Source organism: Hyla sarda, chromosome 3 (assembly GCF_029499605.1).
Source record: "Hyla sarda isolate aHylSar1 chromosome 3, aHylSar1.hap1, whole genome shotgun sequence".
Lineage (NCBI taxonomy): Eukaryota > Metazoa > Chordata > Amphibia > Anura > Hylidae > Hyla > Hyla sarda.
Genome location: NC_079191.1, coordinates 85573177 through 85599453, shown reverse-complemented (window position 1 = coordinate 85599453; position 26277 = coordinate 85573177). Strand labels below are relative to the sequence as shown.

Genomic DNA, 26277 nt, shown 5'->3' with positions numbered 1-26277 from the left:
TGCCAGAGCACAAAGCTTAAAGGGGTATTCCAGGAAAAAACTTTTCTTTATATATCAACTGGCTCCAGAAAGTTAAACAGATTTGTAAATTACTTCTATTAAAAAATCTTAATCCTTCCAGTACTTATGAGCTTCTGAAGTTAAGGTTGTTCTTTTCTGTCTGAGAGTTCTCTGATGACACGTGTCTCGGGAAACGCCCAGTTTAGAATAGGTTTGCTATGGGAATTTGCTTCTAAACTGGGTGGTTCCCGAGACACGTGTCATCAGAGAACTCTCAGACAGAAAAGAACAACCTTAACTTCAGAAGCTCATAAGTACTGGAAGGATTAAGATTTTTTAATAGAAGTAATTTACAAATCTGTTTAACTTTCTGGAGCCAGTTGATATATAAAAAAAGTTTTTTCCTGGATAACCCCTTTAAACCTAGCTCTGCAGCTCACTGGTTTCTATTATTATGCAGAATTTTTCAAGTCTGTGCACAATTCTGGTACAATTTGAGTAACTGTGCAAAAAAATACACCCAGAGATTCTGTGGGGTCTTTTACAGATCTACCACCAAAGCTAACTCTTTGCACATATAAGAAAGGCCTAAATGTTGGTGAATGAAAGATCAGTCTAGCATAGTAAATAAACTAATGCAGCAACAACATTTGACTATGTATGTGGGTCAAATGCCTTATGATCATATGCACTGCACTAACATAGTTCTGCATAACAGGAGACATATTTGACTGTTTGTGAATCCATATATAAGCAGGTAAGGCCAATTTTTAAATAGCATAAAAAGAAATGTAGTGTTATTAATGGTTCAAGAGCGCCCTCTACTGATAAAGTGTTTATGTATTAATCAGCAAGGGTAAAAATAGTGAAAAAGAAAAAGCAAACTAAGTCTAATACCTGTCTTCACATCACTCTATGTGAACATATCTGCCAGAAAAGCTCGGGGTTAATACTCCAGGAGTTGCCATAGGCCTCCATTCACCAAGAAGCGTAATTTTGGCTTCCAAGGTGATATGTGTTGGGAATTTTACGTTTTTTACTCTAAAGGAATGGGCCACAGAGTATGCATTCCTTTACAATGGGCCACCACAAAAATGTTATTCTGCATGGTATACTTCTACACCAGTGTTTCCCAACTAGGGTGCCTCCAGCTGTTGCCAAACTGGAACTCCCAGCATGCCTGGACAGTCAAAGACAGAAGGAGTATGGAGAAAGTACATAGGCTATGTACACATTACACTAAAGGTATACATCTATAGTTTTCCCTGACCAATATATCTTATGCAGTGTTTCCCAACCAGTGTGTCTCCAGCTGTTGCCAAACTACAATTCCCAGCATGCCTGGACAGCCGAAGGCTGTCCAGGCATGCTGGGAGTTGTAGTTTTGCAACAGCTGGAGGCATCCTGGTTCGGAAACACTGTTCTACACTGTGGTTAATGGCCAATATATGACTATAATTGCTATACCATGGCATAAATTAGAGATGCCAATTAGGGTGCCTCCAGCTGTTGCAAAAGCACAACTTCCAGCATGCCCAGGCAGCCATTAGCTTTCCAGGCATGCTCGGAGTTGTAGTTTTGCAACAGCTGAAGGCACCCTGGTTGGGAACACTGCAATAGAGGTATAGGTTGGGGAATACTCCAGATGTATTCCTGTACTGTAATGTGAACATAACCTACAGTCATGGCCGGAAATGTGTGGCACACCCAGACACACAATGAAAAGACTAAGTGAACTTCTCTCCTTTTTATCTGCTTTCAGGTGTGGTTTTTATATTGTCCACACCTGTTACTTGCCCCAGGTTAGTTTAAAGGAGCATCAGATGCTTGAAACAATCTTATTTTTCCACAATTTTGTAAGGGTGCCAATAATTTTGTCCAGCCCATTTTTGGAGTTTGGTGACATTATGTCCAATTTGCTTTTTTCCTCCCTTTTTTTGTTTAGTTCCGATACACACAAAGGGAATAAACATGTGTATAGCAAAACATGTGTTACTGCAATCCTTTTCTGTGAGAAATAATTCATTTTCTTGAAAAATTTCAGGGGTGCCAACATTTATGGCCATGACTGTATGTACGTTTGCCACACTTCCTCTGTGCAGCCATATCTAAGCAAACATTCATGACCCTTAGATTCTATCCAATAGTAAGAGCTGGTGGACCCCCGGTGATCCTCCACAGGCACTAACCTTAAACAGATAGTACTTTTGGTGGTCCTGCTGTCCTATCTTCTCTTGCAATCTTAGGATGAGTTGCTTTACTTGCTCGGTGCGGGAGGCAGTGATAAGAGGTTCTGCTCTTCTTATTTCTTCTACAATTTGGTCCACATTAGTCCTTCAAAAAGCAAGGGAGACATTTGGTATCTGACGGTTTCCAAGATATTTCTATATATTTCTAAATTTGACTCCTATTCCCAGTGCCTTTTAAATCCCACTAGTATAGTGTTTCTCAGCATCCAGTCACTTCATTGAATAGTATCCCCCAGACTTATTACACCCTAAGGTTCAGTTCACACGTGCGTATATTTGCTGCAGATCTGCTGCGGATTTGTTGCTGCAGATTTTGGTGCCCATCGATTTCAATGGAGAGCAAAATCTGCTGAAGAACTGACCCAAAGGGTACGTTTACACGTGCGGATTTTTTTGCGGGTTTTCCGCTGCGTATTTGAAAGTGGGCAGGCTCTTCTCAGCTGTCCGCGGCAGATTTTCCGCGGCAGAATGTACACTGCGGGAAAATCCGCCGCAAGCCCCATTGAAGTCAGTAGGGACTGTGGCGGATTTTCCGCAGCGTAAATCTGCAGAAAATCTGCTGCGGACAGCCGAGAAGAGCCTGCCCACTTTCAAATACGCAGCGGAAAACCCGCTAAAAAAACGCACGTGTGAACGCACCCAAAGTGCACGTTCACTTGAGCATATTTTCTGCTGCAAATTTGCTGCTGCAGAATTTGCTGCCTATTGACTTTAATGGGTGGGAAAATCCGCTATAGCAAATCTGCAGCACAAAATACGTATGTGTGATACCTTTAGGCTATGCTCCCACAACGGAAAATGTGCAGAATGTCTGCCCAGAAGGACAGACAGTCTGCAAATTCGCATGTTCTGCTGGCACTAGGTCAGCTTGGAAATGCTCCGTCTTTATATACAGCAATGCATTTCTGAGCAGAATCGGCAGAAACAATGAACATGATCGTTGTTTCTGCGGACGCTGAAAACAGGATTTCCATGGCAGATGTTTTTGCCTCTGAAATTCCGCAATGTGCAAGGACTCTGCTGCAGCGGATTTTCCAAGCGGAATATTTCCGTGGAATTCCACCATGTGAACATACAATATATACTCGAGTATAAGCCAACCCGAATATAAGCCGAGGCCCCTAATTTCACTCCAAAAACCTGGTAAAACTTTGACTTGAGTATAAGCCTAGGGTGGTAAATCCCCCCGCTGTCATCATCCATCATCTCCCCTGTCATCATCCCAACCCCCACTGTCAACATCCCCCCTGCCTGATGACCCCCGTCATCATCCCCCCATCATCATCCACACCCCCCTCAGCCCCCCTGTCATAATCCAGACCCCCCTCATCCCCCGTCATCATCCAGACCCACCTCTGTCATCATACAGACCCCCCTCTCTTGTTGTCTACTCACCTCCCCAGTTGTAGGGACGTCTGAATTCCAGTGGTGAGGGTGAGCAGGTCCGGGCCATAAATCTTGACCGGGAGGGCCCTCTTCTCCGCTCTGGGCCGGCCCTGGACTAGTGGCGCTGCATTGACGCCGCTGCGTAGGGACGTCCATGCGCAGCAGTGTCAATGCAACATCACTAGTCCGGGGCCGGCCCGTCGCGGAGAAGAGGGCCCTCCCGGTCAAGATGGATGGCCCGGACCGGAACACCCTCCCCACTGGAATTTGGATGGTCCCTGCAGCATAGATAGGCCGGGCCCATCCCCTCACCACCCCCACCAGTATGCCTGAAGTGATTATTTTAATTTTTTTTCACTCGAGTATAAGCCGAGGGGGGGTGTTTTCAGCACAAAAAATTGTGCTGAAAAACTCGGCTTATACGGTAGCCTAATAGACTCCATTTCTGTACATGCACAGATACAAGCTGGCCCTTATGTGTGATGCCCAATTCTCTAAAAAAAAAAAAAAAAACAGTGAGTAGGGCCCTTACTCCTACTGTTTAAAGGGTTACTCCGCTCCCCAGCGTCCGGAACATTGAGTTCTGAATGCTGTGTGCGGGCTTCCGTGTTCACGCCCGTCCCCTCGTGATGTCATGGCCCGCCCCCTCAATGAAAGTCTATGGGAAGGGGGCGCGACGGCCATCACGCCCCCTCCCATAGACTTGCATTGAGGGGGCGAATTATGATGTCACATAACGGGGCGTGACGTCACGAGGGGGCAGGCGTGAACACGGAAGTGTGCACACAGCGTTTGGAACTCAATGTTCCATTTAAATTGTAGATTAGTCAGACATTATGTAATGTTTGATTTTGTCTGTATGTTTTGTTGGATGATGTACTATAGAAAACATTAACTGGGATAGTTACAATTTTCCTATCTATCTCTATCTGTGGTTCTTTTTCTGGCATGAGCTGCAACTGCACACCCATTCAAAAGCCACAGTGCCCCCTATCGGTGTCACACACAGTGTCCTCCTCAAATACTGTATCAGAGATCTGATACTGTACAGTATTTGTCCTGTATTCAGCCTTACCTGTATCAAATATATGATTCTGTACTGTATCCGTCCCTTACCTCTATAGACAGAAAAGCAAAGAAGAAGCAGCACTCCAATAGGAGTAGATAAAGAAGATTTTGGGTGCATGCAGGCTGGAGGATCAGGTCCCAGGTCCTCATACCATACAGCAATAAGAAAAAACATTTTTGTGCAGCCGAAACGTTGCCTGTTTGCTATGGAATTAAGCCAGTTTTCCTTCATCACTACTTGCGAGTGCGGCGGTGCTTTCCTATTGCCTTACCTCTATAGGAGATCTGCCACTGTACATTTTACATAGTCCAATCTGTATAAAGCCCAACATTTATCAGAGAACTGGTACTAAACATTATATAGCAGAGAACTAATCAGGGATGTGGAAATCCTATCGCCCGACGCCCGGGACATATAGTTCCGGGCACCGGGCAGGTGAATTTGTCATACATTTAGCCCTGTATCGGGCAAGCAGGGCCGGACCAACTTTTTTTTTTCTATAATGCCGGTGTGAGGTGCAGGAGCATATGCAGACTTGCATGGGACGAAAGTCTGCACCTTACACCGGCGCTCAGGGTGTATGGAGTGGGCTTCTTACTCAAGCCCGCTACATACTCGGTGGCCCCCAGCTGATTTCAGTAGCCGGGGGCCGCCGCTAATAGCCCAGCATGCCGCGGCCGGCTATTAACCCTTTAGATCACCGCTCTCAAAGTTGACAGTGGTGTCTAAAGAGATCTTTTATCATCACCATCCACCATCCCTGGTGGTCTAGCAGGGTGTATCGCTGGGGCGGGGGGGGGGGGCAATCCCCTGTGGAGGTAGCCGGAGGGCTTACCTCTGCATTCATGGCTGCCCCCATAGATCTGCATTTGTTCCTCAACCAAACGAACACAGATCAATGGAGTTCAATAGAACTGCATTGATTTGTATGAGGAATCTAAATGATTCCTCCTAAAAAAAAAGTGTATTTAAAAAAAAAAAAAGTTTACTAAAAGTTTAAAAACTCCCATTAAAAGTCCATACCCCCCCCCCCCCCGCCCTTTTCCTTATAAAAATATGTAAACATAAAGAAATAAACATATTTGGTATTGGCGCGTGCGTAAATGACCGAACTATTAAAAAATAAAATAATATATCCCGTACGATAAATGACGTTAACGTAAAAAAAAATAGCAAAACACAGAATTGTGTTTTTTATCTTTAGAACATCATATCCCAGAAAAAAGTAAAAAAGTGTTCAAACAGTCCGTTCAATACCAAAATGGTACTGATACAAACAGCATATTACGGCCCAAAAAATTAGCCTTCCTACAGCCCAGTATGCGGGAAAAAAAAAATGTTATAGGTGTCAGGGATTTTTTATTTTTATTAAAGAGTAAAAAAAAATAAAAATATTAAAACATGATGGAAACTAAACAAATTTAGCATTGGTGTAATCAGGCCGACCAAAAGTATCAAAATAATATTTAAGTTTGACCACAAGGTGAATGGCGAAAATAAAAAAGGGAACCCTGCAAATTTGCATTTTTTTCAATTTCACTTCACAAATAATTTTTTTTGTTTCAGAGCATAAGTTATGGAAAGTTACAAAGTATACTTGGCCCCCGCAAAAAAATAAGAGTTATGGCTATTATAGGACAAGGAGGAAAAAACGAAAGTGCAGAAACTAATACCCTATTTACGTACAATTTGGTTGAAATTATTTTATCTACCAGGACAAGGTGATTTTCTTGAGGGACAAGTAGATTGTGTTCCGCTTTAGTTTTTTTTTTAATTTCCACACCCCTGCTAATACTCTAATATATCTGATCTGGTTTCTCTACCGGGGACCCATTAGGCATGCACATGCCAACTTTTACTTAGTGAAGGTCCAAACTCAACTGGATTTAACATGTGGTCAGATTTGACTCTGATGCTAGATGAAAATGGGGTCATACGATTACCATTTAGGCTAGGTTCATACCACGATTTGTGCCTCTGAGGCGTGCGTATATGTCAGGAAAATGTGAAAATGACACGATGACCTGTTCAAGCTCTGACAGTCATGGGCCCCATTCATTTCAACGGTTCAAGTGTAGTCAGCTAGTGACTACGCTCGGGTCATTTTCCCAACGTATCAGAGTTTTGTTTTGGAGTGAAAATTCCTGCAAGACGCGTTTTTCAGTCAGAGCCAAAACTTGTATACGCTAAGGAAATTTCCAGAATGTAGTAACTAGCTGACTATGCTCAGGCCATTTAAATGAATAAGGCCCGTGCCTGTCATTTTGACATTTTTCTGACATATTCGTGTGTCAGGGGCACCAACTGTGGTGTGAACAAGTTTTTAACCCCGGAGCTGACAAGCGGTTCAATATTTTTCCTTACTAGGATGCTACTCTGGGGCATACACTATAAAAATATATCCAGGAGTTGAAATAACTCCCGGACGAAGGCTGGACATGCCCAAAGGCCCCTTGGAGTGACCCTATCCCGACCCCTGCATTTCTCATGGTTGCACTTGCACTTTTTTTTTTGCTCAATATGGCATAATAATAATTAGTACCGTATATACTCGAGTATAAGCCGACCCGAATATAAGCCGAGGCCCCTAATTTCACCCCAAAAACCCCGGAAAAGTTATTGACTCGACTATAAGCCTAGGGTGGGAAATACATCATTCCCCCCCCCCCCCGTCATCATCCAGACCCTCGTCATTAACACCCTCATCATCATCACTGCCTGTCATCACCTCCCTTCATTATTACCCTGTCATCATCCCCCCTTCATCATCACCGCCTGTCATCATCCCCCTATCATCATTCCACCCCCCCCCCTTCATCATCATCGCCTGTCATCATCCCCCTGTCATCATCCCGATCTGTCATCATCCCACCCCCCCCCTCCCCTTCATCATCACCGCCTGTCGATGACAATGGTCTTCAACCTGCGGACCTCCAGATGTTTCAAAACTACAACTCCCAGCATGCCCGGACAGCCATCGGCTGTCCGGGCATGCTGGGAGTTGTAGTTTTGAAACATCTGGAGGTCCCCAGGTTGAAGACCACTGCGGCCTTCGTCATCATCCAGACCCCCCCCCCCTTTAGTTTTGTACTCACCTCCCCACGGCGGGAAGGAAGGGTGAGCTGGTCCAGGCCATCTGTGCTGCAGGGACCGTCCGGTGGGGAGGGATAATCGTCCCGGGCTGTCCATAGTCACCGGGGGGGCCTCTTCTCCGCGCTTCGGGCCCGGAATAGTGACGTTGCCTTGACGACGACGCACAGGGACGTTGCGCATGAACGTCCCTGTGCATCGTCGTCAAGGCAACGTCACTATTCAGGGGCCGAAGCGCGGAGAAGAGGCCCCCCCGGTGAAGATGGACAGCCCGGGACGACTGACCCGGGGAGGTGAGTACAAAACTAAAGGGGGGGGGGGCTGGATGATGACGAAAGCCGCAGTGGTCTTCAACCTGCGGACCTCCAGATGTTTCAAAACTACAACTCCCAGCATGCTGGGAGTTGTAGTTTTGAAACATCTGGAGGTCCGCATGTTGAAGACCACTGAAGGCGGAGAGTTCACTCGAGTAGAAGCCTCGGCTTCTACTCCAGTATATACGGTATTTATTTATATTTCATGTTATCTTATAGTCAGTGCCTTAGGCATTTAGCACTTTAATTACAGCATTGGCTGTGTGGTGTACTATAAGAGATAGGGGTTTTCCCATTGTAGTCTGATGCACTGCTCACTATATGGACAGTAATAAATTGTGATTCTTTCTGTTATTATTATTTAATCAGGTAATTACTGACAACCCAGGTTTCGGTAATGTTGTCTCTGTGTGTGATGTATGCATGCCTCTTTTTTTAACATGGTTTGGTATTTTAATTGATGAAACAAACATTTACCTTTTAATCTAATTTCTGAAGTGACTCCATTTTTCTTCTTGGTGTTTGCATGCAGTATAGGAGTTCACGGTGTACTTGCTAAGTTACAGGGCGCTACTATAGCACTATTAAAGTAATTAGGCACACACAGAATTGTAAGGTCATCTATTCCCTGTTTTGTTGTGTTCTTTTGGTAAATTAATTAGAAGTTGAAATAACGCAATATGTACATTAGGGGAGATTTATCAAAACCTGTCCAGAGGAAAAGTTGCCCAGTTGCCCATAGCAACCAATCAGATCGCTCCTTTCATTTTTAACAAGGCCTCTGCAAAATGAAAGAAGCAAGCTGATTGGTTGCTATGGGCAACTGGGCAACTTTTCCTTTGCACAGGTTTTGATAAATCTCTCCTATTGTGCCTACATTTCTCTAAGGCTGGGCTCACATATGTCTGGCATCGGGCATAGGTGAACTCAGCCTAAATCTTGACGCAACTGATGACTATGTGCATCAGTTGTTATCAGTTTTATGGCATCCGGCGTCCATTGTTTCTGGCAACGGACAGGTGTCCTGTCTGGTTTTGGCCAGCGTGTTCAACCAATTGGTGTCAAAATTGGGATGTTGGATGATTGTGAACTTTCCCATTCAAATGAATGGCTCAGTTCTAGAATCAGTTTCCCTCCAGTGCACGCCGGAGGGAAACTATCCCGGCACCTGATATATGTGAACCCAGCCATACAATATCTTATTACATCATCCCAATTGTATTTATTCTAAACTACCGTATTTATCGGGGTATACCACGCACCGGCCTATAACACGCACCCTCATTTTACCAAGGATATTTGGGTAAAAAAAGTTTTTTACCCAAATATCCATGGTAAAATGAGGGTGCGTGTGTGCGCGCTTGTATACCCCGATATACCCCCAGGAAAGGCAGAGGGAGAGAGACCGTCGCTGCCCGCTTCTCTCCCCCTGCCTTTCCTGGGGTCTAGAGCCCTGCTGCCGGCCCTTCTCACCCCCTGGTTATCGACGCCGCTGCCCGTTCTGTCCCCCTGACTATCGGTGCCGGCGCCGATATCCAAGCGGAGAGAAGCAGCGCCGACAGCCAGGGGGGAGAGAAGGGGCAGCGGCACCCATTGCCGGCGCCGCTGCCCCGTTGCCTCCCCCATCCCCGGTGGCATAATTACCTGAGTCGGGTCCGCGCTGCTGCAGGCCTCCGTCGTGCGTCCCCAGCGTCGTTGCTATGCACGGCGCGGCGCACTGGCGTCATGCGCCGCGCCGTTCAGCGCATAGCAACGACGCCGGGGACGCACGACGGAGGCATGCACCGGGGATGGGGGGAGGCAACGGGGCAGCGGCGCCGGCAATGGGTGCCGCTGCCCCTTCTCTCCCCCTGGCTGTCGGCGCCGCTTCTCTCCCCCTGGCTATCGGCGCCGGCACCGATAGTCAGGGGGACAGAACGGGCAGCGGCGCCGATAACCAGGGACGTGAGAAGGGCCGACAGCAGCGCTCTAGACCCCAGGAAAGGCAGGGGGAGAGAAGCGGGCAGCGACGGCCTCTCTCCCCCTGCCTTTCCTGGGGGTGTATCGGCGTATAACACGTACATAGACTTTAGGCTAAAAATTTTAGCCTAAAAAGTGCGTGTTATACGCCGATAAATACGGTATATTGTAGAGCTTCCCCTTCTGTAGTGTAAAGCACAATGGTTCCTTTTATATAGAACGGGGTACATCACTTACTCGGGGGACAGCTCCAGTAAATCTATAGACTTCGTTTTCAGCTCTCCACCTCTTTCATATTCCAAGATAATACCTGCAAGAGAGGTAAAAGAAGTTCAATATATACAACATAATGCAGTTATAGGGGGGGAAATTCATTACTAAATATCCAGCTCCCTTTCTATGTATACCCAAGTAATATTATATTATGAAGTATCCGGTCATAAAATCATGTATGGCGCTTTCTAGAGATAGGGTGGGGTCACACATAACGGATCCGCAGCGTATTTCACACTGCGAATCCGCCGGTGACCGAACAATTTTGTGCCTCCAGCTGTTGCCACCCCCCCTTCTCCCCCCACGGCCTGCTCGCAGCGGCAATCCGCCGCTACAAGCAGCCACACAGGGGGCCCGCGAGTCGCCGAGTCCACTCTGACATCGCAGAGCAGCCGCGATGTCTGAGTGCACTGCGCATGTGGCAACAGCTGGAGGCACAAAGTGAATCGGGTCACCGGCGGATCACAGCATGTACACTGTGGATCCATTATGTTTGACCCTACCCATAGTGAGATTATTCTAGTGTACAGAACGGCAGCAGACCTAAGACTAGGTTCACATGGCCGTTCTCTCCCATCATTGCTGCTAAACTATATACTGACAAACTGATGCAAACTGATGCAAAGGGATGCAATTAAGTGGCATCCTGTGGCATCAGTTTTTAATCCGTTTGTATATTTTTTTGGGTTGCTCACACCTCTTCTGAGCATGCTCAGAAATAATAACCAATTAAAAAACAGATTGAAAAAAATGGATGCAAACAGATGACATTACAGGCTCATCTTTTGACGGAGAAAAAAAATACTGCATGTGACGTCTTTTCTCAGCTAAAAAAAACGGAATAGGGACCAAATGAGTGCAAACGGGTGACAAAGGACTGTAAAAAAAAATCTAATTGACATCAATGACTATTTACAGCCATTTGCAAAAGGCTTGAACGGATTTCAGAACGGGCATGAATGATATGGGACTGACATAAATGCGCATCAAACCCTTAGAGCAGTGTTTCCCAACCAGTGTGCCTCCAGCTGTTGCAAAACTACAACTCCCAGCATGCCCGGACAGCCAAAGGCTGTCCGGGCATGCTGGGAGTTGTAGTTTTGCAACAGCTGGAGGCACACTGGTTGGGAAAAACTGCATTGGATGATGAGCACAGATCTTACACATTTGGGATCTTGCCTTCTTCAGCTATTGCTCTGCCTCCAGGATAATGTATAGCAGTGGTCTCCAAACTATAGACCTCCAGATGTTGCAAGACTACAACTCCCAGCATGCATTGTCCTAGTGCTTGCCCTGCAGATCTTTTGCCTATACATCAGTGGTCTCCAAACTATGGACCTCGAGATGTTGCAAAACTACTACTCCCAGCATTCCCAGGCAGCCATTTCCTGTTCGGGCATGCTGGCAGTTGTAGTTTTGCAACAGCTGGAGGTCCACAGTTTGGAGACCACTGCACTAGGGTCAAGCACCTTAATGTGCATCAACCCCTTAGAGCAGTGTTTCCCAATCAGTGTGCCTCCAGCTGTTGCAAAACTACAACTCCCAGCATTCCCAGGCAGCCATTTCCTGTTTGGGCATGCTGGCAGTTATAGTTTTGCAACAGCTGGAGGTCCACAGTTTGGAGACCACTGCACTAGGGTCATGCATCATTTTCCCGAGCACCCTGTGGTAAGGAATATTAGCTCAGTAATCCACAGCTGTCAATCATAACACAGTATATGCATTTCCTATAGCCAGACCCTGCTAGACGTCATGCTGGGAGTTGTAGTGCATACAGTGCATAAGCAGCATTATGTCCCTCTTGTCCCACTCGTTCTCACCTGGAGGATAATACCGGAGTAGGAACCGCTTCAGCCTCATCTTTCGTTCTGAGTGCACGGTGCACAGGTTACCATGGAGACTCAAAACATTTCTACTAAGCAAGCGCAAACAGCGCAAGACCGCCCGAAAAAGGCGGGGTTATCGAGAAGAATAGCCGCAGATGTAAAGTTTACCTCGAGCCGTAGAAAACTTAGAGCGCATGCGCAGCACTACGCTGACAGCGTAAATCTAACGTAGGCAGCGTTAGTAGCGTAGACCTGCGTAGGCAGCTGCAAACTAGCGTAGGCTTAGCGTAGTTTAACATTAGTTTAGCGTAGCTAGCTTAGATTGTAACGTAGCGTAGCTTAGGTTTTATAGTGAAAGGAGGTAGGTTATAGGTTTTAAAGTAGAGACTACAACTCCCAGCAGGCCCAGGCGTGCTGGAAGTTGTAGTTTTGTTAATTTTACAGTGAAGGGACCACAACTCCCAGCATGCCCAGACAGATAAAGGCTGTCCAGGTAGGATGGGAGTTGTAGTTTTACACAGGTATAGAGTAGTTAGTGTATGCAGTTTTAGCGTAGTTAGCGTAGCATAGTGTTAGCACAGTTTTAGCATATTTAGCGTAGCGTAGCGTTTGTGCAGTTTTAGCATATTTAGCGTAGCGTTAGCGCAGTTTTAGCGTAGTTAGTGTAGCATAATGTTAGTGCAGTTTTAGCATATTTAACGTAGCGTTAGTGCAGTTTTAGCGTAGCATAGTGGTGTTAGCGCAGTTTTAGCATAGTTAGCATAGTGTTAGCGCAGTTTTAGCATAGTTAGCGTACTGTAGTGTTAGCGCAGCTTTAGCGTAGTTAGCGTAGCGTAGTGTTAGCGCAGCTTTAGCATAGTTAGCGTAGGGTAGTGTAAGTGCAGTTTTAGCCTAGTTAGCGTACTGTAGTGTTAGCACAGTTTTAGCGTAGTTAGCATAGTGTATTGTTAGCGCAGTTTTAGCATAGTGTAGTGTTAGCACAGTTTAAGAGTAGATAGCACAGCATAGTGTTTGCGCAGTTTTAGTGTAACGTAGTGTTAACGCAGTTTTAGAGTAGTTAGCGCAGTGTAGTGTTAGAATAGTTATAGCATATTTAGCGTAGTGTAGTGTTAGCGCAGTTTTAGCATAGTTACCGTAGTGTAGTGTTAGCACAGTTATAGCCTAGTGTAGTGTTAGCGCAGTGTGAGCGTAGTATTAGTACAGTTTTACAGTATGCTGGAAGATGTAGTTTAGCAAATTTTACAGTGAAGGGACCACAACTCCCAGCATGCCCAGACAGATAAAGGCTGTCCATGCAGGATGGGAGTTATAGTTTTACACAGGTATAAAATAGTTAGCGTAGCGTGGTGTTAGGGCAGTTAGCGTAGTGTAGTGTTATCGCAGTTTTAGCATAATTAGCGTAGCGTAGTGTTAGCACAGTTTTAGCGTAGCTAGCTTAGCGTAGTGTTAGCGCAGTTTTAGCGTAGTTAGCGTAGAGTAGTGTTAGCGCAGTTTTAGCGTAGTTAGTGTAGCAATAGCAATGCATATTGTTAGCGCAATTTTAGCGTAGCATTTTGTTAGCGCAGTTTTAGAGTAGTTAGCGTAGTGCAGTGTTAGCACAGTTTAAGCGTAGTTAGCGTAGCGTAGTGTTAGCGCAGTTTTAGCGTAGTTAGCATAGCGTAGTGTTAGCGCAGTTTTAGCATAGTTAGCGTAGTGTAGTGTTAGCGCAGTTTTAGCGTAGTATTAGCACAGTTTTACAGTATACTGGAAGATGAAATTTTGCTAATTTTAAAGTGAAGGGACCACAACTCCCAGCCTGCCCAGACAGATAAAGGCTGTCCAGGCAGGATGGGAGTTGTAGTTTTACACAGGTATAGAGTAGTTAGCGTAGCATAGTGTAGTGTTCGCGCAGTTTTAGCGTAGTTAGCGTAGCGTAGTGTTAGCGCAGTTTTAGCGTACCTGATGCAGAGGGAGCATGGACAGTGAAGCACCTGGTACAGAGGGGGCATGGACAGTGAGGCACCTGGTACAGAGGGGGCATGGATAGTGAGGCACCTGGTACAGAGGGGGCATGGTCAGTGAGGCACCTGGTACAGAGGGAGCATGGACAGTGAGGCACCTGGTACAGAGGGGGCATGAACAGTGAGGCACCTGGTACAGAGGGGGGCATGGACAGTGAGGTACCTGGTACAGAGGGTCATGGACAGTGAGGCACCTGGTACAAAGGGTGGCATGGACAGTGAGGCATCTGGTTCAGAGGGGGGGCATGGACAGTGAGGCACCTGGTTCAGAGGGGAGCATGGACAGTGAGGCACCTGGTTCAGAGGGGGGGCATGAAGAGTGAGGCACCTGGTTCAGAGGTGGGTCATGGTCAGTGAGGCACCTTGTACAGAGGGGGCATGGACAGTGAGGAACCTGGTACAGAGGGGGGCATGGACAGTGAGGCTCCTGGTCCAGAGGGGGGCATGGACAGAGGGGGCATGGACAGTGAGGCTCCTGGTTCAGAGGTGGGCATGGACAGTGATGCACCTGGTACAGAGGGGGCATGGACAGTGAGGAACCTGGTACAGAGGGGAGCATGGGCAGTGAGACACCTGATACAGAGGATACATAGACTGTGGGGCACCTAGTACAGAGGGGGCATGGGCAGTGAGGCACCTGGTACAGAGGGGGCATGGGCAGTGAGGCACCTGGTACAGAGGGGGCATGGACAGTGAGGCACCTGGTACAGAGGAGGGCATGGATAGTGAGGAACCTGGTATAGAGTGGGCATGGACAGTGAGGCACCTGGTTCAGAGGGGGCATGGACAGTGAGGCACCTGATACAGAGGAGACATGGGTAGTGAGGCACCTGATACAGAGGAGACATAGACTGTGGGGCACCTGGTACAGAGGGGGACATGGACAGTGAGGCACCTGATACAGAGGAGACATAGACTGTGAGGCACCTGGCACAGAGGGGGCATGGGCAGTGAGGCTCCAAGGAAAGTGAAGGCGGATATCCGGCTCCCAGGCAGTTAAAATTCCAGACTTTAATGCAAAATTATTATCAAATCATACAGGTGGAAAAATAGTGTCACTATTTTTCCACCTGTATGATTTTATAATAATTTTGCTTTAAAGTCTGGAATTTTAGGTGCCTGGGAGCCGGATATCCGCCTTCACTTTCCTTGGAGCTACTGCACCTGGAGTCCCGGCTCTAGTGTTTCTCTCCCAGCTTCCTCACTAATTCACGCTGCTGCTGCCAAATCTCTACCTATTGGAAGGGTGAGCTGGTTTTTGTGCTTTTTTACATTTATTATGGACAGTGAGGAACCTGGTACAGAGGGGGCATGGACAGTGAGGCACCTGGTACAGAGGAGGTATGCACAGTGAGGCACCTGGTACAGTGGGGGCATGGACAGTGAGGAACCTGGTACAGAGGAGGTATGGACAGTGAGGCACCTGGTACAGAGGGGGACATGGACAGTGAGGCACCTGGTACAGAGGGGGACATGGACAGTGAGGCACCTGGTACAGAGGGGGACATGGACAGTGAGGCCCCTGGTTCAAAGGTGGGTCATGGTCAGTGAGGCACCTTGTACAGAGGGGGCATGGACAGTGAGGAACCTGGTACGGAGGGGGGGCATGGACAGTGAGGCTCCTGGTCCAGAGGGGGACATGGACAGTGAGCCACCTGGTACAGAGGCGGGCATGGACAGTGATGTACCTGGTACAGAGGCGGCATGGGCAGTGAGACACCTGATACAGAGGAGACATAGACTGTGGGGCACCTGGTACAGAGGGGGCATGGACAGTGAGGCACCTGGTACAGAGGGTCATGGTCAGTGAGGCACCTGGTACAGAGAGGGCATGGACAGTGAGGCACCTGGTACAGAGGGGGCATGGACAGTGAGGCACCTGGTACAGAGGGGGCATGGACAGTGAGGCACCTGGTACAGAGAGGGCATGGACAGTGAGGCACCTGGTACAGAGGAGGCATGGACAGTGAGGTACCTGGTGCAGGAGGGGGCATGGACAGTGAGGCACCTGGTACAGAAGGGGGCATGGACAGTGAGGCGCCTGGTACAGAAGGGGGCATGGACAGTGAGGCACCTGGTGCAGGAGGGGGCATGGACAGTGAGGCACCTGGTACAGAAGGGGGCATGGACAGTGAGGCGCCTGGTACAGAAGGGGGCATGGACAGTGAGGCACCTGGTGCAGGAGGGGGCATGGACAGTGAGGAACCTGGTACAGAAGGGGGCATGGACAGTGAGGCACCTGGTACAGAAGGGGGCATGGACAGTGAGGCGCCTGGTACAGAAGGGGGCATGGACAGTGAGGCACCTGGTACACAGGGCACATGGACAGTGAGGCACCTGGTGCAAACGGGCAGCATTGACCGTAGGAAATGAAAATACAATCAGAAAAAGAAAAGTTTCAGTATATGACTCTGTTACATTCCTTTTAATTTACATCATACGCTGCTGTGGTATAAAGTGGTTTTACTGTTAATAACTAATATGTCTAGTGATATAGGTGGTAGAGGGGTTAATATTGTTAAAGATTATATATGGTGGTTATGAGCTAATATTTAATCTTCATAGAGGTGAATGGTGTTTCAGTGGTTGTCACCTACCATGTGTTGTAATTTTATTGTTATTGTTTAGGATGGTGCGGGGGTTGGGCTAGTTTCACATCTCAAGTCAGAGCGCTGTTTTCACAATCCATCCAAATAGAAGGATTTCAGAAGAGAAAAATATACTGCAAGCTGTTGTTTTTTCCTTTCAGGTCAAATTCAGCAAAAAACATACACTAGACGGAAACCGACGGACCCCACTGAAAGTCAATGGGATCCGGTGGTGTCCATTGTGCAATGTACAGTCCAGCTCGGACTCTGTGGTGGAGCTCCTATGCCAGTGTTTCCCAACCAGGGTGCCCCCAGTTGTTGCAAAACTACAACTCCCAACATGCCCAGACAGCCGAAGGCTGTCTGGGCATTCTGGTAGTTGTAGTTTTGCAACAGCTGGAGACACCCTGGTTGAGAAACACTCTCCTATGCAGATGTGAATTTACTCTTAGTGGTGGTCCTAGGAAGGAATGTGTGCCTATAAGTCTATGTTTATTTAGAAAAGAATGTCCTACATTTTTAATGAAGGTCAGGATCCTTAAAGGGATACTCCCGTGGAAAACTTTTTAATTTTTTTTTTTTAAATCAACTGGTGCCAGAAAGTTAAACAGATTTGTAAATCACTTCCATTAAAAAAAATCTTAATCCTTCCAGTACTTTTTAGGGGCTGTATACTAAAGGGAAATCCAAAAAAGAAATGCATTTCCTCTGATGTCCACAGTGATCTCTGTCCATTTTAGGAACTGTCCAGAGCAGGAGAAAATCCCCATAGCAAACATATGCTGCTCTGGACAGTTCCTAAAATGGACAGCAGAGGTCAGCAGAGAGCACTGTGGTCCTGACATCAGAGGAAATGCATTTCTTTTTTGGATTCCTCTTTAGTATACAGCCCCTAATAAGTACTGGAAGGATCAAGATTTTTTTTAATAGAAGTGATTTACAAATCTGTTTAACTTTCTGGCACCAGTTGATTTAAAAAAAAAAAAAGTTTTCCACGGAGTACCCCTTTAATCCTCTTTCATCCATGCCATATGCTGCCCACCTCTAAATATGTATATGCTCTTCAGAGCAGTCACATCCTAATGACATGAGATTCTATGCCCATGTAACCACTCTGTAGAGGATATACATGTATAGAGGGGCATATGGCAGCAGAGGAGACAGGCAGGGAAACTCAGAGGCAACTTCCACCTCCATTGCGCAAAGGAGCATATTTGCATATTAGCATTGGAGGTCCTACGTCTACAATGGGACCATGGATGAGAGTGGGTAATAAGTCATTTTAATCCGGTTCACCCGCACTATAATCCTGTGTATTGGGTTTAGTGCAGGTGAACAGGCTGTCAGTTTCCCTGCAAATGTCACATCTTAAAGGGGTACTCCGTTGGAAAACATTTTTTTTTTTAAGTCAACTGGTGCCAGAAAGTTAATCAGATTTGTAAATGACATCTATAAAAAAAAATCTTTACCCTTCCAGTACTTTTTAGCAGCTGTATGCTACAGAGGAAATTCTTTTCTTTTTGAATTTCTTTTCTGTCTTGTCCACAGTGCTCTCTGCTGACACCTGATGCCCGTATCAGGAACTGTCCAGAGCAAGAGAAAATCCCCATTGCAAACCTATGCTGCTCTGGACAGTTCCTGACATGGACAGAGGTGTCAGCAGAGAGCACTGTGGACAAGCCAAAAAAAGAAATCCAAAAAGAAGAGAATTTCCTCTATAGCATACAGCTGCAAAAAAGTACTGGAAGGGTAAAGATTTTTTTTTTTTTATAGAAATCATTTACAAATCTGTTTAACTTTCTGGCACCAGTTGATTTAAAAAAAAATAATGTTTTCCACCGGAGTACCCCTTTAACTAATGGGTGTGAATTAAAGATGGAAATTAGTTTTGTCAGAAATTCTACAATGAGACTTCCATAGTGTGCAGAGAGCAGCAGAATCCCATTGAGATCAGTAGGATTCTGCTCAGAAGTAATACCAAGGAGACATTTGTAGTGTGTTTGGGCCCTAACTGTAAAATGGAGAAGTAGTGTGTTACATAAGCTATATCCAGTACATCAGATTTCTATCTCAGATATCATAGTAATGAAAACTAGGGAAAATTACATTTTTATGACTTTATTTCTATAATTGTAATTCCACAAAGAACGTCATTTGCTAATACTTTAACGCTACCGATGTTCTTTAATACTGTAATATTCCTCTCAGCAATCTTTGAACTGCAGAAAGAATATCCAAAATAAATATCAGTCTGCCATGGTATAGAGAATGCTGGTCTGCCGGCAGATGTAGATTTTATGAAATCTGGAGAGCCTTAAAGGGGTACTCCGCTGCTCAGCGTTTGCAACAAACTGTTCCTAAAGCTGGAGCCGGCGCCGGGAGCTTGTGACGTCATAGCCCCGCCCCTCATGGTGCCACGCCCCATGCCCTCAATGGTGTCACGCCCCCTCTCATAGACTTGCATTGAGGGGGCGGGGCATGACGTCATGAGGGGGTGGGGCTATGACGTCACGAGCTCCCAGTGCCGGCTCCAGTGTACAGAACAGTTTGTTCCAAACGCTGAGCAGCCAAGTACCCCTTTTTGCCAAATTATTAAAAAGGAAAAACAAAATGTTTACATGCAAATAAGTATTAAGAGTTTGAAATGTAGTTTTGGCTCCTCCTGTTTCTTTTTTTTTTATTTTTTATTTGAAAATATTTTATTTTCCGATGTTAAAACAGAAACAACATAAGAATTAAGTAACATGTACAAGTGCAGAAACTGCGAACAAGGAAAATGTCATAGTACAACGGTATAAGGCAGACAATACCTAAGACCACAAGAGTGGAGCATGTGAGGCACAGAGACGGTATGCTCATTCGTGATAGACCGTGTCAAACCATTAACCATAAGAACATAAGGCTACATTCACCTCAATAAGTAGAAGGCGTAAACAGCATGAAAAGCCAAATTAGGCGAGTATTCGCGATCCCCAAGATATGAGACCTGCATACACTGAACATGGAAAGAAGGAACAGAGCCATGTAAACAAGAGAAATAATTAAAAAAAAAAAAAAAAAGGGGGGGGGGGGGGGAGGAAGAAAAAAGAAAAGCAGCCATAGTGAGAAGGAAGACAAAAGTGTAGAGAAGGGAAAGTAGGAAGAAACATGGACAGACAGGGGGAAACACACTGGAAACAATAAGGGGGGGGGGAGGAAACAGGGACATCCAAGGAAGGGAAGGAAGAGGGGGAAGGGGAAGGTATGCTCTAAGGGGGAGGACAAGCATCTCAAGGGGGGGCCTGGGGAGCAGGGGTAAACAGTGCTCCGTATCCAGGTGAAGACTGGAACGTCAACCAGTCAAACCACGTCTTCGTGTAGCGATCATTCTCCGCAGGGGTAAGGGCCACCAATTCCTCCATTCTTTGAGTGAGCGCAATTCCAGCCAGCCATTCACTAATCGTGGGAGGTTCAATAGACCTCCACCTACGGGGAATAACCTTACGTGCTGCTTGAAGCATGTAACTAAGGAGGGATTTTTGAAAGGAACTGGCAGACATTGGAAGATGGGACAGTAAAGCAGCTTCCGGAGAACTAGGGATAGTTAGTTTTGTCACCTCCCGAGTCACCCTAAGAACCGTGGACCAGAAGAATGACAATTTGGGGCATGCCCACCATATGTGTGACATGGTGCCCTGCGAGTCCCCACATCGCCAGCATGAGTCAGGAACCATAGGGAACCAACCATGAAGTTGGACCGGTGTGCGGTACCAGCGGGAAAGCACTTTATAATTCGTCTCTTGAGCCTTGCACGCTACCACCGATTTATGAGATAGCTGAAAACACTTAGCCCATTGGGCCGGGGTTAGTGTTAAGCCCAGTTCCTGTTCCCATGCTGCACAATATGTAGGCAAGGCGGAATGATAGCGAGAAAGCAGAATGCGATATAGAAAACCAATAGTGTGTGGGGGTACCGGGGGTGCTAGACATAGCTTCTCGAATGTGGTCAGGTCTCTATGCAATGTCGCATATCGCTTAACCGAGGTATAAAAACGTTGAAGCTGCGTATAAATAAAAAGGCCACTGCCTTCGGAGGACCTGTGCCGCACAAGAGAAGCCATGGGCAGCAACGCAGCAGAGGAGAGTACATGATAAAAACGCAGAGGGAGCACATCAGGGACCTTCAGTAGACACCTGGGGGACATACCCGGGGGGAATGCAGGGTTACCTGTCACAGGGAGCATGGGTCCATTACGGTCGATCAAAGAATCCCTCAACCTCCGGTCACAAAGGGCAGTCAGCGTCTGTCGCGAGGTAAAAGATAAAGAGGGCAAGGAGGAGGGAGGCGGGGGCCATGTCCACGGCAGTCCAGCCAACTCTCCCGGGTAGATATCATGTGCCACTCGTACCCAGAGTTTCGATTCAGAATTGTGTAGTAAATCCAACAGTCTGGCGTGCATGGCAGCCAGATAGTATAGACGACAGTCCGGGAGGCCCAGGCCCCCCTCCCCCTTTGGACGGAATAGCACTCTACGGTTAAGCCTCGGTCGCCCCCCGGCCCAGATAAAAGAGCCAAACCTACCATGCATGGTACGCCAATATGAGGCAGATAGGGTGATTGGGATTGTCTGGAGTAAATACAACAATTTAGGCAAGAGGGTCATCTTTAAGGCGTTCACCCTCCCAAACCAAGAGATGGGTCTGGTCTGCCACCGGTCCAGGTAGGTATTAAACTGGGAAAGAAGTGGGGCAAAATTACGATGATACAAAAGAGATAAGTCCGAAGGGACCACAATCCCTAAATATTTTATGCCTTGGGTCGGCCAAGCGAAAGGGAAATTCCTCCTAAGTAAATCTACCACAGAGAGCGGGAGGGAAACGTTCAAAGCCTCAGATTTAGACACATTAATTTTAAAATTAGACCATTTCCCAAATTCGGACACCACGGACATCAAGGAGGGGAGTGAAACATGAGGGTTGGTAATGTAGACCAATAGGTCGTCGGCAAAGGCCGAGCACATATACTCAGCACCTCCAATCCTAACCCCCGAGATGTCCGGATTGCTATGGATAGAGGCCAGGAGATGCTCCATAACTAATACATATAAGAGGGGAAATAAGGGCGAGTACCATTATGTATGGAAAAAGAGGGGGAAAGATATCCGTTAATCCGCAACCTAGCTGAAGGAAGCCGATATAGGGACATAATTTTAGTTGTGAGGACCGGACCCAGACCGATAGCACCCAGAACCTCCCTGAGGGACGACCACGAAATGCGGTCAAACGCTTTTTCAGCATCAAGGGATAGAATCATTAAGGGGATCTTTCTGGATTGGGCAAAGTGCATAATATCTAAGGTTTTTAAAGTGTTGTCGCGTGCTTCCCTCCCCGGAACAAAGCCAACCTGATCAGGGTGAATCAACTGAGGCAAAGAAGACCCCAACCTATTCGCAATCAATTTAGAAAACAGCTTAAGGTCCAGATTCAATAAGGAAATGGGCCTATAGCTGGAGCAGAGCTGTGGATCCTTGTCAGGTTTGGGAAGCACTGCGACGTGGGCCATAGTAGATTGGGAGGGAAAGGGGCATTCGGGGCCCACCGCATTAAATGCGACTATCAGTAAAGGGGCCAGCCGCTCCCCAAATTTCCTGTAAAATGCCGCAGTATACCCATCTGGGCCCGGGCTCTTACCCCCCGGTAGAGAGGAAATAAACCCAAGGAGCTGTTCCACTGTGAATGGGGCATCAAGTTCAGCTGACACCTCAGCAGACAGTGCAGGGAGCCCAGGTCGAGGGAAAGAGACAGGCTCCTCCTGTTTCTCTTGATCATCTCTGAGAGGTTTCTACACCTGCGGTAAATTCAGCTGATTGGACGGGATTTGGAAAGACACAGCCCTGTCTATATAAGGTCTTACAGCTGACAATGCATATCAGAGCAAATGCCAAGCCATGAGGTGGAAAGAACTGCCTGCAGAGCACAGAGACAGGATTATTTGAAGGCACAGACGTGAAGAAGAGTAGAAAATAATGATGTGCACTAAAAGATCCCAGGAGCACAGTGGTCTCCATAATTTTTATATGGAAGAAGTTTAGAACAACCAGGACTCTGCTGCTGCACCAAACTAAGTAATCGGGGCAGGAGGGCCTTGGTAAGAGAAGTGACCAAGTACCCAATGGTCACTATGGCTGGTGTAGATGGAAAAAAAACTTCTGGAAGGTCAACTGCTGCAGCTCCACTAATCTGGGTGTTATGGCAGAGTGGCCAGAAATAAGCCTCTCCTAAGTAAAAGTCACATGAAAGCCCTCATGGAGTCTGTAAGAAACAAGATTCTACAGTGTGGTGAAACCATCAAAACTTTCTGGCCTCAATTCTAAATGTCATGGCTGAAGGAAACCAGGCACTGCTCATAACCTGCCCTATACCATTCCTACAGTGAAGCATGGCGGTGGTAGCACAATGCTGTGAGGTGTTTTTTAGTTGCTGAGACAGAGAGACTAGTCAGGGTTGAGCAAAGTACAGAGATTTTATTAAAGGGGTACACCGATGGAAAACCTAGTTTTTTTAAATCAACTGGTGCCAAAAAGTTAAACAGATTTGTAAATTACTTCTATTTAAAAATCTTAATCCTTCCAGTACTTATCAGCTGCTGTATGCTCCACAGGAAGTTGAATAGTTATTTTCTGTCTGACCACAGTGCTCTCTGCTGACACCTCTGTCCATGTCAGGAACTATCCAGAGTAGGAGCAAATCTCTATAGCAAACCTATCCTGCTCTGGACAGTTCCTGACATGGACAGGGGTGTCAGCAGAGAGCACTGTGGTCAGACAGAAAGGAACTATTCAACTTGATGTGGAGTATACAGGTAAAACTCGAAAAATTTGAATATCATGCAAAGTTCATTTCTTTCAGTAATGCAACTTAAAAGGTGAAACTAATATATGAGAGAAACTCATTACAAACAAAGCAAGATAGTTCAAGCTGTGATTTGTTATAACTGTGATGATTATGGGTTACAGCTCATAAAACCCCCAAATCCCCTATGTATTATATGATTTGGGGAGCCATGTCATCTGCTGGTGTTGGTCACTGTGCTTCATTAAGTCCAGGGTCAATGCATCTGTCTACCAGGAGGTTTTGGAGCACGTCCTCCTTCTTTCCACAGACGAGTTGCATTACTGAAATAACTGAACTTTTGCACGATATTCAAATTTTTCGAGTTTCCCCTGTACGGCAACTGATACAGTGGGGGGGAAAGTATTTAGTCAGCCACCAATTGTGCAAGTTCTCCCACTTAAAAAGATGAGAGGCCTGTAATTTTCATCATATGTATACCTCAACTATGAGAGACATAATGAGAAAAAAAATCCATAAAATCACATTGTCTGATTTTGTAAGAATTTTTTTGAAAATTATGGTGGAAAATAAGTATTTGGTCAATAACAAAAGTTCATCTCAATACTTTGTTATATACCCTTTGTTGGCAATGACAGAGGTCAAACATTTTCTGTAAGTGTTCACAAGGTTTTCACCCAGTGTTAGGCTGGGTTCACACTACGTTTTTGCCATACTGTTTTCAATCCATTTTTCTAAAGAAAACTGTGTGGCAAAAAAACGGATGGAACAGTATGGAAAAAAGTAAACCGTATGCGTTTTTAAACAGTATACAGTTTTTAAAAGTGCATACAGTTCCATCAGTTTTTATAGAAAAAAACCCATACGTTTTTGAAAATGTTGTCCATTTTTAATGGGAGGGGTCTTGGGTGGGGACTTTAGGATTCAAATGCGCATGTGCAAAGTAAAAACGTATACGTTTTTCCCATATGGAACCGTATACATGTGCGTTTCCCATTGACGTCCATGTTAAAAAACACGTATGCGGTTGCAGTACGGTTTTTAAACCGGAGACAAAATCGTGGTCAACCACGGTTTTGACTCCGGTTTAAAACCGTACTGCAACCGCATACGTTTTTCTTAACATGGACGTCAATGGGAAACGCACATGTATACGGTTCCATACGGGAAAAACGTATACATGGTTTTTTTTCTATAAAAACTGACAGAACTGTATGCACTTTTAAAAACAGTATACTGTTTAAAAACGCATACGGTTTACTTTTTTCCACACTGTTCCATCGTTTTTTTTGCCATACGGCTTTCTTTAGAAAAACGGATTGAAAACAGTATGGCAAAAACGTAGTGTGAACCCAGCCTTACTGGTATTTTGGCCCACTCCTCCATTCAGATCTCCTCTAGAGCAGTGATGTTTTGGGGCTGTCGCTGGGCAACACAGACTTTCAACTCCCTCCAAAGGTTTTCTATGGGGTTGACATCTGGAGACTGGCTTGGCCACTCCAGGACCTTGAAATGCTTCTTACGAAGCCACTCCTTTATTGCCCAGGCAGTGTGTTTGGGATCATTGTCATGCTGAAAGACCCAGCCATGTTTCATCTTCAATGCCCTTGCTGATGGAAGGAGGTTTTCACTCAAAATCTCACAATACATGACCCCATTCATTCTTTCCTTTACACGGATAAGTCATTCCTGGTCCCTTTGCTGAAAAACAGCCTCAAAGCATGATGTTTCCACCCCCATGGTATATAAATGAAAAAAGAATATTAAAACAAGGAATAACTAAATTAAAAACAAAAGAAGGAAGGTATGTAGAAGAGAATAAAGGGCTAGCCGACTGCCTTAAGGAAAAGGACCCTAATTATGGAGGAAGACTAATGAATCATTTGATGCATGTATCTTTACAGAGGAAGAGGTTCTTAGTTTGCTGTCTAAAGTGAAGACAAATAAGTCACAGGGGCCTGATGGGATACACCTAAAATTATTAAAAGAGCTTAGTGGTGAGCTAGCAAAACCGTTAACAGATTTATTTAACCAATCACTGGTAACAGGAGTCGTCCCGGAAGATTGGAAATTAGCAAATGTCGTGCCCATTCACAAGAAAGGTAGTAGGGAAAAATCAAGCAACTATAGGCCAGTAAGTCTGACATCAATAGTGGAGAAATTAATGGAAACCCTACTAAAGGATAGGATTGTGGAACATCTAAAACCCCATGGATTACAAGATGAAAAACAACATGGGTTTACTTCAGGGAGGTGATGTCAAACAAATCTTACTGATTTTTTTTGACTGGGTGACTAAAATAATAGATGGCGGAGGGGCAGAAGACATCGCATATCTAGAGTTTAGTAAGTCTTTCCCACATAGAAGACTTATAAATAAACTACAGTCATTGAGCTTGGACTCCCATATTGTTGAGTGGATTAGGCAGTGGCTGAGTGACTGACAACAGAGGGTTGTAATCAATGGAGAATATTCAGAGCAAGGTCTTGTTACCAGTGGGGACCTCAGGGATCTGTTCTGGGACCAATTTTGTTTAATATCTTCATTAGTGATATCGCAAAAGGTCTCGATGGTAAGGTATGTCTTTTTGCTGATGACACAAGGATATGAAACAGGGTTGATGTTCCTGGAGGGATCTGCCAAATGGAAAAGGATTTAGGCAAACTAGAAGAATGGTCAGAACTCTGGCAA

The 26277-nt window shown here is 45.9% G+C and overlaps 2 protein-coding genes across 4 annotated transcripts in view; one reads left to right on the top strand and one right to left on the bottom strand.

The window, feature by feature from the left end:
- The window catches only part of DAW1 (dynein assembly factor with WD repeats 1), a 56777-nt gene extending 44448 nt beyond the window's left edge, over window positions 1-12329 (bottom strand). Inside the window, exons 1-3 of the mRNA XM_056564536.1 lie at window positions 12161-12329; window positions 10305-10377; window positions 2190-2334 (exon numbers count right to left, since the gene is read on the bottom strand). Of these exons, the coding sequence (XP_056420511.1) occupies window positions 2190-2334; window positions 10305-10377; window positions 12161-12200 (258 nt within the window). The 5' untranslated portion in view covers window positions 12201-12329. The remainder of the gene's footprint in view (window positions 1-2189; window positions 2335-10304; window positions 10378-12160) is intronic.
- Window positions 8052-26277, top strand: part of SLC19A3 (solute carrier family 19 member 3) — a 59176-nt gene continuing 40950 nt past the window's right edge. Inside the window, exon 1 of one of the 3 annotated variants that reach the window (XM_056564532.1) lies at window positions 8052-8087. In XM_056564532.1, coding sequence (XP_056420507.1) covers window positions 8057-8087 — 31 coding nt within the window. In that variant the 5' untranslated portion in view covers window positions 8052-8056. Of the gene's footprint in view, window positions 8088-11950; window positions 12009-26277 lie in introns of those variants that run through there. The other 2 variants (XM_056564534.1, XM_056564533.1) reach the window with 2 other exon arrangements.